The sequence below is a fragment of the Xenopus tropicalis genome, chromosome 5 (genome assembly GCF_000004195.4).
Source record: "Xenopus tropicalis strain Nigerian chromosome 5, UCB_Xtro_10.0, whole genome shotgun sequence".
NCBI classification, from domain to species: domain Eukaryota; kingdom Metazoa; phylum Chordata; class Amphibia; order Anura; family Pipidae; genus Xenopus; species Xenopus tropicalis.
Window position 1 is genome coordinate 95,650,305 of NC_030681.2, and position 18,033 is coordinate 95,668,337.

Sequence of the window (18,033 nt, forward strand, 5' to 3'; positions counted from 1 at the left end):
CCCTTTAAAAATGTCAAAACATGTCAAAAGATGTCAAAAGAACAAATGTTCTTTGTACATATTACTTTTATATTTCACAATGCACCAGATACAAGTTGTGCATGCATCTTTCATCTTTCACCGTGTACTCAGCAGTTGCATTTCATTTTGTTTTAGGAGTTTATGAGGAGAGTTGAAGAGAAAAGGTCTGAACTGAATAAAGGAGCAAGTATGGGAGAGGCAATCCTGGCAATTTGTCACCCTGACTCTATTACAACTATCAAGCACTGGATAACCATCATCCGAGCCAGATTTGAGGAGGTAGGTTGACTTTTGAAACATTACTTTTAGAATTGTTTGTTTTAGCAATTATCCCTATTTAACTCAAATTACTGCTCATTAACATTACAATAGTCAAAGCGATGTTTCTTTTTAATTCCACTGCAAAACTTTCTTATCTTTACTCTAAGTACTGGACTTATGCAAGAAAGTCGTTCTAATAGTACCCAGAATTTTAGGGATTCTTTTGAATATAACTGTTGTCAGGTAGCATCTTAAGTCCATACATAGGTTATATTCTACATTACATTACATGACTATATCATGTTCTGTTGCAAGGTTCTAACCTGGACAAAGCAGCACCAGCAGAGGCTTGCAGTAGCTTTGGATGATCTAATTGCTAAGAAAGAGCTTCTGGAATCTTTGCTCGCTTGGTTACAGTGGTCTGAAATGACACTCAATGAAAAAGACAAAGAAGATATCCCACAGGACTTAGATGAAGTTAAAGCACTGATTGAGGAGCATCAGGTAACTTTTATTCTGTAATCCATTTTCATCCTAAATAAGGTTCAGTCTCATTTTGTAGATCTTTGTTTAATTGACCATAATGTCCTTGCAATAATTTGCTTCACTTATTTTCCTTCCCAGATATTTATGGAAGAAATGACACAAAAGCAGCCAGATGTTGATAAAGTCACTAAAACATACAAGAGAAAAGTGGAATCCACTACAGGACAGTCTCAAATCCCTGTGTTGGATAAAGGGAGAGGAGGTTGTAAGTATCTTAACATTACTATACCCATACATTTATATTAATATTAAATGCATTTTAATGTTATACTTATGCACAGAAATACAGGCAATACAAATAGGAGGAAGTTTCCATTTTGGTCTTTGGGGAAATAAGATCATAAACTGTGAACTGTTACACAAGGTTTACTTACTACTAACCAGTGCCCATTTTTAGGCCTCAGGGCAAGTAATCACTGTCAAAAATGTGCTCATAGTCCAGCAACATGGTACCATACAATTGTGGTGGACCTGTGCATGATTTCAAATTAATTGGTTGCAAATAATTGAATGTTTGGCGATTAAACATTACTTTACCCTGCTTATGACTCAAATGCAGTGTTTCTTGGCTTCTGGACCCTGGCCAGATTGCTCTTTTTATGCCAGGTAAAATATATACCAATGTAGTAGATGGGTCCAAAACACTGATAGATTATTAGGTATATTAAGTAATGTATATGCTCATCTAGCCACAGACCCCTAATTTTTATAAACTTTCATGTTGTTGTGTGAAGAGAAAAGGTATGCATTTATGGAACCTAAGTCAGTTCTAAAACACATTTTTCTTAATGGAATATTCATTTTTAAGTAGTCATTGGTGTTAAAGGCGCTATATATTTCTTTTTTCATCATATGTGGCTTGTGCTGAACTGTATTTTTCCTTTTATTTCAATTAGGAAATGTGTTTGGTTTTTGTTATGTCTTGCACTAAGCAGGGCAAAATCTAAAAATGAAGTTGCATTTTAATTAAAGTTCAAAAAGCAGGTATACTGTGTTTAAAAAATGTGATTAATAAAATAAAATCAAAATGAGTAAACTGGGGATTAAACCATTTCATGTTGTAATGAAAACTTCTTACAATTTAATAGGGAAAAGATCTCCGACGCCAAGTTTGTATCCATCTGGTACGCAGACATCCCTTGAAACTAAAAACCCAAGGGTGAATTTACTTGTAAGCAAATGGCAACAAGTGTGGTTATTGGCATTGGAGAGACGAAGAAAACTTAATGATGCCTTGGATAGGTTAGAAGAGGTACAGTCACAAATCTGCTATACTAGAGTGTATTGAAGATATATCAATATGTGCTTTAACAAGAATGTGTTTAATGCTGTTATGCAACTTATCTTTTAGTTAAGGGAGTTTGCCAACTTTGATTTTGATGTTTGGAGAAAGAAATATATGCGATGGATGAATCATAAAAAGTCACGAGTAATGGATTTCTTCAGAAGGATAGATAAAGATCAGGATGGAAAAATCACAAGACAAGAATTTATAGAAGGGATCCTTTCCTCCAGTAAGTTGTTTAGAGATGATACATATATATCCTATGCTAGATGATCTTGGAGATCTGCATTCTCTACCACTCTTGCTATGTGTTTTTCTGTAAGGTATATGGCTGTTATATGTTCTCATATATGCATGCAAACAAAATATGTATGCAAACAATACCAGACCTTATTACAGCAAGAATAGCCAATTATGCACTGGTTTTCTTGTACATAACAGCTACATATTAGATACTGTTTGTATAAAAGTATTAGAAGCAAACTCAATTTCATGTATCAAAGGCTTGTGTAGTAGGCTTGTGTCATTTTGCCTTTTTATGCTCATCGGTCTCCTTTGTGTCTTTTAATAGCCAAAGTTTTAACACCCAGTTTCCTAGGATTAATTATTAGAGAAGTAGTTACTTCTCTAAGCACTTGTTGCATTCTGTCTGATTTTCTGGGTCTTCGTTTTTATTAGAGTTTCCAACCAGTCGCCTTGAGATGAGTGCTGTAGCGGATATATTTGATCGTGATGGTGATGGATACATTGACTATTATGAGTTTGTGGCAGCCCTTCATCCAAACAAAGATGCATACAAACCAATAACTGATGCTGACAAAATTGAAGATGAGGTATTATTTTACTTGGTAGACAAACAAAATACATTTGTTTTTGTGTGAAGTGTATTTTGAATAGATTAAAGTAGATTTTGTATATATTAATATTTATTAATATTTAAAGCAAACACATCTTTGCAGGTCACACGCCAAGTAGCAAAATGTAAGTGTGCCAAGAGATTCCAAGTTGAACAGATAGGAGAAAACAAATACAGAGTAAGTACTTTATTTAGTAATTTAGATTTTTGTTTGGAAATATAAAATGTTATTACTGTATATATGAAAGCAAAAATTAAATTGGATGCTATGGGTTTGAGCCCCAAAATGCTTGGGGCTCATACCCAGGGGGAATTTCCATATAAAGGGTATTTCTGTAAATTGGATCACCATACCTTAAATCTAATAAAACACATTTTAAAACACAAGGGGGCTGATTTACTAACCCACGAATCCGACCCGAATTGGAAAAGTTCCGACTTGAAAACGAACATTTTGCGACTTTTTCGTATGTTTTGCGATTTTTTCGTATTCTTTACGAATTTTTCGTTACCAATACGATTTTTGCGTAAAAACGCGAGTTTTTCGTATCCATTACGAAAGTTGCGTAAAAAGTTGCGCATTTTTCGTAGCGTTAAAACTTACGCGAAAAATGCGCAACTTTTCGCGTAAGTTTTAACGCTACGAAAAATGCGCAACTTTTTACGCAACTTTCGTAATGGATACGAAAACTCGCGTTTTTACGCAAAAATCGTATTGGTAACGAAAAATTCGTAAAGAATACGAAAAAATCGCAAAATACCGATCATTACGAAAAAAACGCAATCGGACTCCATTCGACCCGTTCGTGGGTAAGTAAATCAGCCCCAAGGGGTTGTTTTGCAATAAATACGGATATCTGAATAATGGGCTTTCAGATAATTGATTCCATGCTTGTATAACTTGTTCATGTTCTGATTCTTCTTCTTATTCCTGTCTTGGTATCTCACAGATATAAGTTATAATAGTTATAATACGTTTCATTCAAATATTCTGATATTTAGTTATTGTTGGACTCAAATAGCATGTACTGTACTTTGTGCCTGAATTAACAATGCAGGTGCAAATAGTATCTGCATTAAAAAAAAACAAGTTGTGTTAACACCTTTCTGGCATCAATGTGTGAATTTTCTGTGTACCATGCACTAAAACAGCGTTACTTTGCGGTTGAATTGATGCATGTACTTTAGATCTGGTACTTTTTGCAAAAAAATGCAACTGACTGGCATTTTGGCACAAGGCACAAGTATAGAGCCAATATAATAATAAATTAGAGCATGATGTTGAATTAGAAAGCTTGTAGTTACTGAGTTAATTACTACAATTACTGCCTTTATTAGCCATCATTTGGTGGGTTGTTGATAATTGGAGTTGTACTTCCTTGAAAGAGAACGCGCAAGTGTTATAGTTGAGCATATGAAGACTAGACAATGTAAGATCTCATCATCATCAACTTTTAGGGTAAATAACATATTTACAGATATGCACAAATGCATTTGTAGCATATCTGATTAATATCATTCCTGAAATTTTTACAGAGCGGTAACAATGGTTACCGCTTAGTAAGATGTACCTAAATTAAAATTGACAATTTAAAAATTGTAAAATGGACAATATTCATGGTTGGACAGTGGGGTGCAGGGTCTACTGGGGCTGTCGACCCAGGGGCCCTTCAGGTACCCCCGCCGGCCACGTCCCTTGCACCCCCTAACCTACCTGACTCCTCGCAGGGGCCCCCACTGCGCCTCCCTAACCCCCTGCACGGTCCCCCACCCAACGTCCTCCCCCGAGCGTGCATAAGTTTTACCCATCAGGGGAGGAACAGTCGGCCGGGGGACCGCCAGCAAGGGTGGGGTCTGGGCCCAGTCCGACCCTGACAATATTGACAAGAAAATGGGATGTGAGATGTGGGTTAATGAGAAGCAAAAAACATGCTGATTGGAAACAGTAGCCAGAATAATTATGATGATAATGATACAAAGACACAAAGAGTTGCTAAAAAAAAAATACAATTTTAAATGATAACTAGACTAATTTGTTGTTTTTCCATTTTCATTCCTTATCAGTTCTTCCTGGGAAATCAGGTATTAATCAGTAAAGTGTTTAAATATGTGTTATTAATAATGAGGCTTTACTGCCATCTTATCATGACTCACATATTTTTGTTCTGCTTGAAAAATCTTTAACCGTGCTGGTGGAAAGGCATTAATGTTCTTTGCGCTGTAGCTTTGTACAATATCATTTTACTGGAGATGCTTTTTGGAAAAAAGTTCACAGATTGATAAGAGAATCATATTTGAACACCATACCACCCTTTCAAAATGTACTTAGTTTACAGTAACTGCATCTATACATGCATGTAATGGAACACTGTGACTAATTTGGGGATGAGGCACCTTTAATATTACCTCAATGAAAGTAACATTTTGTAAATACTAGCTTTATTAATTTAACTAAATTATATATATATTTGTTTGATTTGTCTTATTCTCTAAGAGTTACAATATTTGTTTCTTTTTTATTGTAACTCTAATGCTAAGGGGTATCTCCTATATGGTCCCATAAAGCAGCATACTTTCATTTCTGTCCATTAGTGTGTGCCTCTTGTCAAACATGGTCTGTTTACTTTTCCAAGGAATAGAGCCCAAACTGTTTAAGCAGCCCACTAAACATGAAAAGGATGTTCAAGAACGCTACCCTTGAGTATTAGTATGCCCCAATTAATTGGTTTTAAGATGACTTGCTGAGACTGAGTCAGTTTCTTTGGTATTTTAGTTTGAGTAATCTGATTTATCCAACTAAGACCAATTAACATCTGCCAGATGCCAAAAGGTCTTTTCATAGTGGCAACAGTGACTGTCAGAATTTAACTGTTTTACCATACCAAGACTTGGCCAGTTAAACAGAAATGACACCAAAATCAACCCAAAAAAGGAATACTGTTTTTTTACATATAAGAAATTTAGTCAGCAGGTTTCAACTGTATTGTAGACAGGGCTTTCAGGTTTCTTTAAAGTACAGCTAGCAAATTAGGTGGCCTTATATCTACAATAAATTAGTTCAGCATATGATAACTAGGTAGTTACTGTAACAAGACATCCTCGTGGTTCCAGCTGTAAGGATTAACTTGTATTTATTGCAATTGCTATGCTTGCATTTGGACTTGCACAAAATTCCTCACTGAATTAATGAAGGCTTTTCTTGGAAGCAGTTTGTTCTTGCAGCAAGAATTCCTTCTCTTCTGATCTCTTATTCACTCTAGGTCATAGAACTTTTGACAGAAAGCTTTTTCTAAACCCAGTAAATAAAATCTGAGCATTGTAATTTAAAAATGCTGTTCTAAAGTTTAAAGCATGTTCAATCATAATTTCACCCCTGGGTAATGGGATAATGTTCTCAATTTTCCATCTCCTTTCAGTTGTCTTGTTTTTCATACCAGCTATCATCATCACGCAAATCAGTTTTTTGTAATCATTGTTGCATGAGTTTTCTGCAGTCTATTCACACAAAAGTAAATTGCTATATAAGCAACCTAATAGCACAGATATAACCTGCATGTATATAGTTATACCTACATTGGGTAGATATTTCTTGCCTTTAACTAAAAGTATCTTTATTATTTAAGTTTGGTGACTCCCAACAACTTCGCCTTGTTCGTATTTTGAGAAGCACTGTGATGGTTCGAGTTGGTGGTGGGTGGATGGCGCTTGATGAGTTTTTAGTGAAAAATGATCCTTGTAGAGGTAAGTAAAATAAAATATATATTTTTTTTAATGTTAAGTCACATAATGTAAAGTGTTTAACATTTCTGTGTTTCTAAGAAGTAAAACTTTGGGAAATTTGCACAATTTGAACCCTAAATATAAGATATACATTCATTTTATTTCTCTATAAATGTTCAGAAAATCACATTAATTTACTTTGTTATTTGTTGTTGTTTTGTATCAATGAGAGAAGCCACACTGCTCTCCTCCATAGACTTAAGTGGAATTGTGGCCTTAAATTATCAATTATCAAGCCATTTTGAACTGTAATAGAATATTTAGGCGCAGATTTATGATTGCTTTCGGCTTAAGCAATTTATAAAGGAAACTCCCCATTAGTTAAGGAACTCACATGGGATTTCATGGAAAAAAACCTTGTTGGTTGCCGTATTTTTCCCCAAAAAGGCTTTCTTAAATAAGAAAAAGTTCGGTAACTTTTAGGTGCTGACTGCCAAGGCTCAAGCTTTTAGGTTTGAGCAATCACAAATCTGCCCCTAACTGTACTTTAAGGGGCACATTTACTAATCCACGAATCCGAATCACGAATGGGAAAAAATCGTATTGGAAACGAAAATTTCGGAAGATCGCAAATATCACGAAAAATGCTTACGAAAAAATCGTATTAGTCACGATAATATCGTATTGGCGATCTGAAAGTCACGAAATTTTCGTACCGAACAATTGTAAACAGCGGTAAAACCTTTCCGATTTTTTCGTGCAAACGTCCGAAAAAGTCGTGCGGCGTACGAAAAAGTCGTGCGGACGCCCGAAAAAATCGGCGAAAATATGCTTGGAGCGTTCGCATGAACGCTTGAGGGTTCGTGCTTTTGTAAATGTGCCCCTAAGTATAAGTTTGTATTGTATGTATGGTATTGTATTGTATGGTGTAATGTTCCTTTAAAGGGTACAAGGTGGCAAATTAATCAGCTGTAATTACATTTCAAGCAATATGATTTAGCTTGCATTCTCTTTTGCCCATATTGACTTGCACTTTTCATACCTAGATTAAACTCTGTCAAGCAGTCTGCTTTTCATCATTGTTTGCCAAATATGTCTCGATTTGCCTTGGCTTTCATTTCTTGATTTAATTCCTTTACGTTTTTTTCTGTTCATGTAGTATGCACTCTTACTCAGAGTATGGCCTCTCTGTTCCTTGTCCACTGTAAATGTAAAGAATAACATACAGACGTTGGCTGATGTGATCTGCACATAAAACCTTATTTGTTAGTACATGACCACCTTCTGTATAAATAAATAGGAAACTTCTATGTTGGGATAATGTCTGTTATATTTTCACTATGGTTTCTGTTTTTGTGGACATTGCGTACACAGACAGTGGGTTGAAAGTCATACAGTTTCATTCCTATTCCTTGTGACCATCCATACTTCAAAGACATAATTCACCTTTAATTAGTTTACCTTTAAATTATGATGTAGACAGAGGGCCATTTGCCATTGGTCTTTATTTATTTATTTTTTTTATTTTTTAAATTATTTATATTTTGGTTCAGCAGCTCTTCAATTTAGAATTTCAGCATCTAGTTGCTAGGGCCCAATTTACCCTAGCAACCTGGTTTGAATAAGAGACTGGAAGATGAATAGAAGAGGATATGAATACAAAGATGAGTAATAAAAAGCAACAATAAAATTGTTGCCTCATGGAGCAGTAGGTTTGACTGCTGGGGTAATTGACCCACATATAAACCTTTTTAGGAAATAAAAAATGAAGGCCATTTGAGAAGTGGCTAAGAACAGGTCATTCTATAACAAAATATACTTAACTTAAAGGTGAGTTTTAAGGGGTGACTTACCATTTGTAATCCCCTTTAGTATTATGTATTAGACTGTTATCCCATTTACTAGTGCTGTCTAGCAGGAGGAAACAGAGACACGAATGGGATAATATTTGTATTAGTTATAATACTTTTAAATTTAGTAGTTTTATATGAAATAATCTAAGACTTAGTAATTTATAAATTCATATGTATACTTTTATTGGAAATGAAAGTGTTTGTTATGATTATTAATTGCATTTTAAGATAAAGCCCTGGTTACCCATTACTATTCAGCATTCCTCACTTATATTCATATCTGTGTTTATTGTTATTTGTATGGGAATTTTGAACCTTTGTCCTTACAGAGTTGGTCAGATTTCAGATACAAATTTTGATGTCAATATGCCAATTTTCATGACCCTTAAAAATTGCCAATTTGGATATCTTATTGAAAATCTTTTGGGAGCACTGATGACAATTACAAATAAGCTGATATTTGTATGGACCCTGATGTAGTTGGATAAGTTGCTAATTTGCTTAGCAGGAGTTAATGTGGAGCATAAAAATGGGGGTTTGCATGTGTGGTGTGTGTGAAGAAGGAGTGCATTTTATGGATGTACCATGCAATTTAAAGAGAACCATAACTTACTGATGCAGGGGACATAAGTGTGGCTTGGGATTTATGTTGTAGCTAATCAATACTAGAAATCATACAATTAAAGGCAAATGCACATTTTAACATTTAATTAGCCTTCATTTGAGAGAGTGTGCTTGTGTTTCTCTGTATATACAGAGTGTAGAATGAATTGTGTCTTGTTAGTTAAACCCAATCATTTTTGGTCACTTCATATGTTTTTTTATGCCCCATAAACTTTCTGATGCTCTCTTTTACAACATAATACACAGCAAGAATACTAAAGATTTACACATAGCTAAGCATTTTCAACATGACAAATATATTGTTCTTTTTATGTTTATATTCTGTTTGGTCTGATTATATCTAATTTCTTTGTTTCCCTGTGATAGAATTTTTTACTGCGGTGCTGTATTTTTCCTTTCCTACTTATATCTTGCCTTCTTTTTCTTGACTGGTATTCTATGATTTCTTTCTAGTTCATCATCATGGAAGTAAAATGTTACGCTCGGAGTCAAACTCTTCAATTACTACTCAGCCTCTTATAGGTTGGCAATATCTCCCTTTCTTTCATTTTTTTAGCTTTTCACTCCTTCCCCTGATTCGCTTTGGCACATTCCTGTGTTTGACATATTTTAATTTGTGTGTAGTGCATGCTTGTGTTTCTCCATTTTGTATTCTTGCGACCGGACTGTAAGGCTTTATAATATGTGGTTAGCATGCATTGTGAGGTGACGTTTTGAAAAACATATTCATATTTATAAACTAGAGAGCCATTTTGCATGCTGACAATTCTCTACAAAATACTCCTCATACTTTTGAAACAAGGGCCATGGGCCCCACATTCAGGGAAGGCCTTGCATTCTGTGTCCAGTTTTTGAGATTTGTGTATTATGCTGGGCAGTTAATGCTATTGTTGGCTGGTCTTGCATATGGCAGCACTTTTGGGAAGAACTGCATTCATTTAAGGAGAAAATGCATCAGCATTCTGATGTAAAGCCTTAATAACCAGCACACTTTACTGAATCTTAGTTTTTGCACAGTGCCTTAACCACGGTAGCGCTATCATAGCATTGGTGGGTAACTATGCAGAAAGTCATAATTTAACGTAATGGTAAATTGAATATACTGCTTGCTCAGATCTGTCCTATTGTCACTTTCTGTAATGTTACAGCAGGTAGGCTTTTTTAATATTCTTGATTGATTCTTTGCAGATTTGGGTAAATATTTTATAATCAGGCTGCTCAGTGTATGTCTTCATTTGCTTTGTACCATATTGTACCATAGTTGTTTAAAGTGGCATCATCATCTCAAACATTCTGTCACTTGCTATTTACAAACTGTGTTTTTAGAAGTAGCAGTCTAATCTTTGTGGGATGCATAGCTAGAGAATTTAATAAAGTGACAACGGATGAAATGATAATTTTTTTATATTCTGTCAGGGAAATTGGTTATTTTTGACCAAAGTGGCTCCACTCTACTCCGATCCTATTCTCACAATTTAACTGTATGTGCTATAGTACTGTAATTACAATGTTCATGTTGGTGGGCTCAGGTCACTTTTACCTCCAGTGTCTACCTATAACTAATATACAAGGGTAAGTGGGCCAATAAGGGTAGATAAAGGCAAAGGTATAGTCAAATTGTCATGCTGTGACAGGAGGAGAAGTATCAGGTAAAACAAAAGGGAAAAAAATCTTATAGGTTTTCCTATAAGATATGTATGCATGTGAGTGTGCACAATTCACTGTTACTTATATGACATTTTACTATTTAGTAAGGTATTATAATCTGACAGAAATCAGTCACTGTACCATGGACAGTATTTGTACCTGCAAATTAACCTTCTTGAACTTTAAAGCTGTAAAGTCAAAAAAAGAAAATCCAATTATCAGGTCCACAACTGTAAAAGAAACATATCTTCAATATAATTTAATTACAAAATCTTTAATTTTTTACAGTTTTTTTTTTTTTTTAAATACAATCTTCTGCACTTCAGTTTCCCCCTTCTCTCCACTCACATGGACACTGAGCCTGCACAAATCTTAGGCAGCTAGTGGCTTCTCTACTTCAAAATGATCTCACCTCCTCCAAGTTCTAAAGGGCAGGGAAGCAGCAAGGTTAGCCTTAGTGAGAAACAACCCCATAAATTAACCCCAAAGTTGCTTTCCTGACTTTTAGAACTTAAAGGAGGGGAGATTGTTTTTGTGCAGGCTGAACTTCTGTGCGAATGGAGAGAAGAGGCAACATAAAATTCAGAAAATGGTGTTTTTTAAAAACTGTACAGATTGTAATGTAAGTATATTGGAGATATGTTTTTTTTCCAGCAGTGAACTTGATAATGCAATTTTAGTTGTTGACTTTACATCCCTTTACTATGTAAATAGAGTCTTGGTTATGTGCATGCTGGAAAGATTGTATTCATAACTTGCAGAGTTCTTAACTCTTTAGTTAAAGTCTTTCAGAGGGCTAAAACCTTACTAAACCTTACTATAAGCTTGGCTCATGCTTGCTGTGAATATTAATTTAAATAATTGTGCAGGGCTGTAGAACAAGCGGCTTTGCATAACTTTGTGTTGGAATGATGACATTAAAGTCTGTTTCCCTGTGATTTTATAAGGCTAATTAATAATCAAGACAGTATCTATTAACCAATATTACTTTACACAAATTCAGTTAATGTGTAATGATAATTTCAAACAATTTTATCCTAGACATAAATACATGTTTGCAGGTTTTGCAGCATAATTTTCTTTGTGTACTGTATAGCAAATCTACTTATGCAGTACTTTTCATGTTACTGAGATACAATCTGCCTTGATGCTAAGATGCTCTACTTATTTCCTTTTCTTACAACAAAGCTCAGATAATGAAGTGTATTAAAACAGTTGAGTTTGTTTGAGTTCTGCTAAGACACATGGTTCTTGTTGTAGCTAAAGGAAGGACAAATGTAGAGCTGCGTGAGAAGTTCATGTTACCAGAAGGTGCTAGCCAGAGCATGACTCCATTCCGACCAAAGGGTCGAAGATCTAGACCATCATCAAGAGGTGCATCCCCTAACAGATCCAATTCCAGTCCAAATATACAAGCTAGTCCATCATTGGCTGCAAGCTCCATCACACCCAAGGTATGTAACAACAATCTATCAAATCTATTTTACTTAAAACAGATCATAAAGCACATAGATAAGTAAACATCTGACATAAATGTTTATCATACATATTGCACAGAAGTGGCGCTCCATACAGAGTAACTGGAACACACATGTACCCATGATAACCATGTTTGAGTAAAAGTTGCCCAATTTGGCACTTTTTGTATTATTTACATATGTTTATTATTAAATAGTGATCTTTTATTTCCAGCAGCGGATAATCTATTGCCATGACGGTATCATTAAGCATAATTAAAGTCGAAACTAATTAGAAAATGGAACTCCAAAATTTGGCCAATCAGTACCTTCCAGTTCCTGGTAGTTCAGGAACAACTGTTGGTCCTCAAGTTGGACAGAACTGATTTAGAGACTGCTTGTCCTAGCCGGTCTTAATTACCTATATAAGTTGTTCTATAATATTTTGACTTACCATTGTTCCATACAGACACCCCTCCATTTAACACGCAATTATGGTAAGCCTTGGCTGGCAAACAGCAAAACCTCAACACCCTGTAAGAGTCCCGAGTCCCCAGATTATCAACTCTCATCGCTTGAGGTACAGTAAAGATAGAGCATCGAAATACATATGCTCTTTAAATCGCAACTTTACTAACTACAATCGGAAATTCCCGCCAACCTCTGTCTCGCACATTAACTCATTTCTTTATTGATGCTCATTTTCAATATAAAGGACTTTATCTCCTTCTATTCTGTTCCCTTATAGAGAACTGTTTCCCTTTCTTAAACTATACATTAATACAATGCATTGCTTGTAACATAATTCATGCCCACAGTGTCTAATCATAATTCTTGCTTATTATCTATTATTAAACATGGAACTTTTAATATGCAATATTCAGCTGATTATAATTGATTCACTAAACATATACAGGTATGGTACCTCTTATAAGGAATTTTTAGGACCTGAGGCTTGCTAGTGTTTTTCCGAAATTGGTAATGCTATATCCAAATCTGTAAGGAAATCAGTAACCGCTTTGGGGGGAGAGCATTTAGATTTTTACAATTAAAACCCATCTACTCTCTTTCAGGCTAGAAGGGAGGAAGAAGGGGGTAAAGATTCCCCAGCTGTCTCCCCAATCCTTCAGAATCCCAGCTTTCAAACAAATTTTCCTGTATTTTAGAGTGGTCGCAGGCTTGCTGGGTTTTGTTTTTGGAGTGTGATAGAATTCTGATAAGGGATCCATTACCTGTACTATGTTTATATTCTTCAAATAAAAAAATCGGTGTATAAACTTAAGATATTTAGACCCTTAAATGTAGTATTGTTTTTACTTTTAAAATTAAGGCTGTCATACTTAGGTTGATTGGGCAGTCATTTACCTTCACACACCAAGGTCAAAGGCTTCCTTGTAAAAAGAAAAGACATTTATAAATGCTATTTGGAGTCTGCAGAGATTGAGTCCAATCCGGTAGAAATGCAGAATGGGTGTCAAAATGCCCCCATACATTCACATTTTGTTTAAATCTATATTAGTGTATATATGGTCACGTTTAGTTTGAGAGGGACGTCACTCTAAACTGTGATTTAGTGCTCTCAGTAGAGTAAAGAACATAAGAGAGACCCAATGCTGAGTGTGGACTCTCTTTCTCAACATAACATTCCTGGTGTATGTCACCTTCCCTGTCCAATGGGCTTCTCATGCACCTGAAGTTTGTTTGCAAGAACAAGCAAGTTCTGTACAAAAGATCCTTTCAATAGGGTACTGGCTAAAATAGGTATTTCAGCCATAAGAAAATAAAACTTATTTTCAACTTTAAGTGTTTTTGCCTTTGTAAATGTAGCTCTAAAACAGATACCAACAGCAATAATATATATTATAGTACAATATATTCTTATGGATACAGTTTTTAAATTTGTTTTCTTAAATGTATTCTTCTTTGCCATTGGTTTGTATTGTATATGTGGTCTTTATAGCAACATAGAAACCCTAGTTTGTCTGAAATTAAGGTTGTCATTAGCTTTTTTGACCCAATATACTGTTGGTCAATGAGTGTTGGTCAGGTTTAGAGTTATGTCTCTAACCTGCCCAGGGAACTATTACATACATGGTGTCTCACAGTCCGGCTAATCCATTTTGCATGGAAATCCTGCATTTATATCTTACATTTTAATCTTCAGCATTGTGCTTATTTCACACAGACAACACCGATACAGGGAAGCAAACTAAGGCTACCGGGATACCTCTCCGGCAAAGAATTTCACTCAGCAGGAGACAGTAACATTTTGACCACTGCAGCCAGCAAAGTCAGGACACAGTTTGCAGGTAGGAAATCTCTACATTTTTATAGTGTCTTACAAAATTCTTTATACCATGACATCTTGTAGAGGATTTTTGTATAAAGGCTTGTTATACATATGCTTTATTGTATAAACTTTTATTATAAACTGGGCATGTGTATTTGTTGCCTGAGACACATAAGTTATTAACCATATAAGCATATGTTTTTAAATTGCAGCATGTATATTTCCAATAAATTTGGCTTGTGCTATATCTGAGGATACTTTGCCCCAGTTTTCCTAATGCAGGCCAGGTATTACCTCCTTTGAATGTTATTGTGTTGGCAACTGGTTCTCTTAAATGCAAAAATTCATATTGTTGGGATTGTTGAAGCAAATAGAATACTATCATACGCATGACAACTTTTCATAGACTTTGCCTGGGGACAAAGATTTAATTGTGTTCAAGAACGTCTACTTTTATCTAATATGTCCAGCCTGCAGCCTGAATAACAGCTATCAGTACCTTTTGTCAGAAAATGTTGGGGGATATAGCCAACTAATACACAAATATAAAAATTCATGTTATAGTAAATGAGTTGAGTTCTACAAATACTAGCTATTTAGCTATAACTGATGATATTTATGGAGGTGCTGGCACTTAAGCAATATGATTTAACCAACTTCATGTTGAAGTCATGATTATTTAAGTTACTCGGTTTAAAATGTACTTTGCTCTATCAAAACAGAATTATTTATTTACATGCCATTATTAGTCCTAAATTATAATATATATCATGGTTGTGGTAGAAACATGAGATGTATCCAGTGAAGTATGTGGTTATATGCTTATGGAGTTTCCTCCCTACAAAACTGGAATATCATCTGCATCTAAACACCTGCAACTAAAACCCAACAAAGGATGTAACTATGCATTGGATTTGTATTGGCAGCCCTGAGATACTTCAACCATATGGCATAGAAAAATCATTGCAATAATGTAATTACATATTGTTCTTGAATTGGGCTGTTTAGCTGTTACTGGTACTGTACATGATACTAGGAGATTACTGGAAGTGCTGTATTACACTTTAAAGCTCTATTACTAATCCCACAAATGCAAGTGCCCTACAAATGCAAAAAGTGCTCTTTAGAACCCTTCCACTGAGCACTTGCACAAGTTGTACAGAATTTGCTGTGCTCTGTGCCTCACCTTGCTTGCCATAAGATATGGAGGTATGGAGGCTGGGTAGACAAAAGTTACTGGCAAACAGTTTCTACTCCTGAGTACGAACTGGGCAGACACAGCAGGCAACAGGCAAAACCAGCTGAGCAGTCAAGTCAGATGTCCGCAGTGGTACAATAATGTCATTGTCAGAGAGGCCTGTAGAGGTCCGGCCTCAGAAAATTCAAAGGAGAAGGAAAGGCTAATAAAGAGTTAATCTCAAGCTGCAGGCATACCTTCAGTTGTCTCAATAGTGCCCTTAAGACTCTCCATATTTCTCCCGTTCAGATGATCAGAAGCCAAATAGGAAGAAAAAAACGCTGAGCTGTGTAAGGAAAGTTCCCATAATGCCTCACTCCTGCACAGACCAGACACCCAAGCCAAGTGAACATGCTCAGTTAGTTAGACTATGAGTCAGCTTCCTGCTGATTGACTCAGATCCACATTCCTAAGGGGGGAGTGAGTTCTTAGCATTATTGAGGGAGGGGGGAGCAGCAGAGAGGAGAAAGCTGAAAGCTGCGTGTCTCTGGCAGAGGAAAACAGACACAACTAATCTTGTTACAGAGAAGTCAGTGCAGCATTTCTGTGAGTGCTTATGACTGTATTTACATAGACCTTTCTGATAAAGCTTACTTAGTTTTTACCTTTCTTTCTCCTTTAATTAGATGTATTGCACATTGCTGTGCCTATTGCCCTGACATTTAATATAGGGCTTCCTTGTGCCTGTCAACATTGCACTCTGTGTCCTGCACTGGATTTTTTTTTATTCTTATAATTTTACAATGTTGATCCCCAAATAAATGCTAAATAAGTCTGTAAATAAAATAGAAATTACATTTTATTAAAATAAGAAATGACTGTACTAAATACAGTGCCTTGCTGAGCGTGTGTTCCTGTGCAGTATTTTATCATCTGTTTAGATTTACCATAATTGGTGATTAAATTAACTTTAAAGTAATGTCATTTTCTGTAATCCTTTTAGACTACAGGAGAACTCCAAGTCGTGCCGGAAGCAAAGCTGGAAGCAGATCAAGCAGTCGGCGTGGCAGCGATGCCTCGGACTTTGATATTTCTGAAATCCAATCAGTATGTTCAGATATGCCCGAGACTGTTTTAAACAGCAACAGGCCTTCTCCACGAGCAAGCCCACGCTCAGGAACAGGCAAACCTTCCAAAATTCCAACACCACAACGACGGTCACCAATGAACAAACCCAGCAAACTGACAAAGAGATAGGGCGCCTTGCTCTGGAGAGCTTTTTCATTGTGCTTTGCCTATTTAAGTTTCTAAGATGTAAAAACTATTGTGTAAAATGCGATGTTTGATTTTAACCCTGCAGATGGCCTTAAATGTATGTTTGTCTTGTTTTTTTACACATATTTTTATCAACATTTCATTGTCTTATAGTTTGGAAAAGTGGAAGGGAGATTCAATTAAACTAACCTGTCCCTCTTTATGTGCCGGACATCCACTAAAGCAGTTGTTGAATGTATTAATAACTCTCTGCATTCTGGAAGACAGTACAGTATGCCAACCACAGATTCATTAGTTTCCAATATGAATACCTCAGAATTACAGTATTTATACTAGTGCAAAAAAAGGCGAGCCGAGCGGTAAACACAAACACTAAGGGGCCTATTTACTATGCTGTGTTAAATTAAATTTGCCAAAAAAACAGTGTAAAATGAATTGAAAATTTTGGCTTCCAAACACCAGATTTAACTGAATTTTCTTGCCGTTTTTTAAACAGCATAATAAATAAGCCCATAAATCTTATTCATTAGAATATATTTATGCACACTGCATTTATTTGAGCAGTTTTACCTTGGGGATCTCACAGATCGGTATTTAATCAGTTTTTTTTTTTTAAACGTCTGTGAGATTCTGTCCAATAGAATTTGAATTGTGTCAAAATAATCGCATTATGTGCATAAGTGAGGTTTTCTTTCGCTTGAGTGGATGATAGCAATGTATCATCAGACTACTTTTGTATGAAATCCGTTTTGCTTGCAAGATCTCAATAATAAACCATGTCCAAATCCGAATTTGCATGCTTGGAACTGGTTAAATGATCTATAAGAGACCTGGTAAAACACAGGTTATTTGCATTGATGCCTACTACACATATCAATACAAATGCAGCATTCTTTGCAAAATATAAACAGCCTATAAATAATATTTAACAATCCACAAAAAAATGGCCTGAAAAAAAATTGGGTAATGTAATAAAAGGCCTTACATTTGCCTTCATTTAGTAACTCATAGCAACCAATCA

General features: G+C 35.6%; 1 protein-coding gene across 28 annotated transcripts in view; it reads left to right on the plus strand.

Annotated features, from left to right (window-relative positions):
• The window catches only part of dst (dystonin), a 281,394-nt gene extending 263,591 nt beyond the window's left edge, over positions 1 to 17,803 (plus strand). For 14 of the 28 annotated variants that reach the window (XM_031903052.1, XM_031903042.1, XM_031903044.1 and 11 more), the window contains 14 exons: positions 157 to 300; positions 598 to 786; positions 907 to 1,033; positions 1,917 to 2,080; positions 2,180 to 2,342; positions 2,792 to 2,946; positions 3,073 to 3,147; positions 5,034 to 5,051; positions 6,593 to 6,710; positions 9,620 to 9,688; positions 12,074 to 12,267; positions 12,740 to 12,850; positions 14,456 to 14,579; positions 16,741 to 17,803. In XM_031903052.1, the coding sequence (XP_031758912.1) occupies positions 157 to 300; positions 598 to 786; positions 907 to 1,033; positions 1,917 to 2,080; positions 2,180 to 2,342; positions 2,792 to 2,946; positions 3,073 to 3,147; positions 5,034 to 5,051; positions 6,593 to 6,710; positions 9,620 to 9,688; positions 12,074 to 12,267; positions 12,740 to 12,850; positions 14,456 to 14,579; positions 16,741 to 16,994 (1,905 nt within the window). In that variant the 3' untranslated portion in view covers positions 16,995 to 17,803. The remainder of the gene's footprint in view (positions 1 to 156; positions 301 to 597; positions 787 to 906; positions 1,034 to 1,916; positions 2,081 to 2,179; positions 2,343 to 2,791; positions 2,947 to 3,072; positions 3,148 to 5,033; positions 5,052 to 6,592; positions 6,711 to 9,619; positions 9,689 to 12,073; positions 12,268 to 12,739; positions 12,851 to 14,455; positions 14,580 to 16,740) is intronic. The other 14 variants (XM_031903049.1, XM_031903053.1, XM_031903062.1 and 11 more) reach the window with 6 other exon arrangements.
• The last annotated feature ends 230 nt before the right edge of the window (positions 17,804 to 18,033 follow it).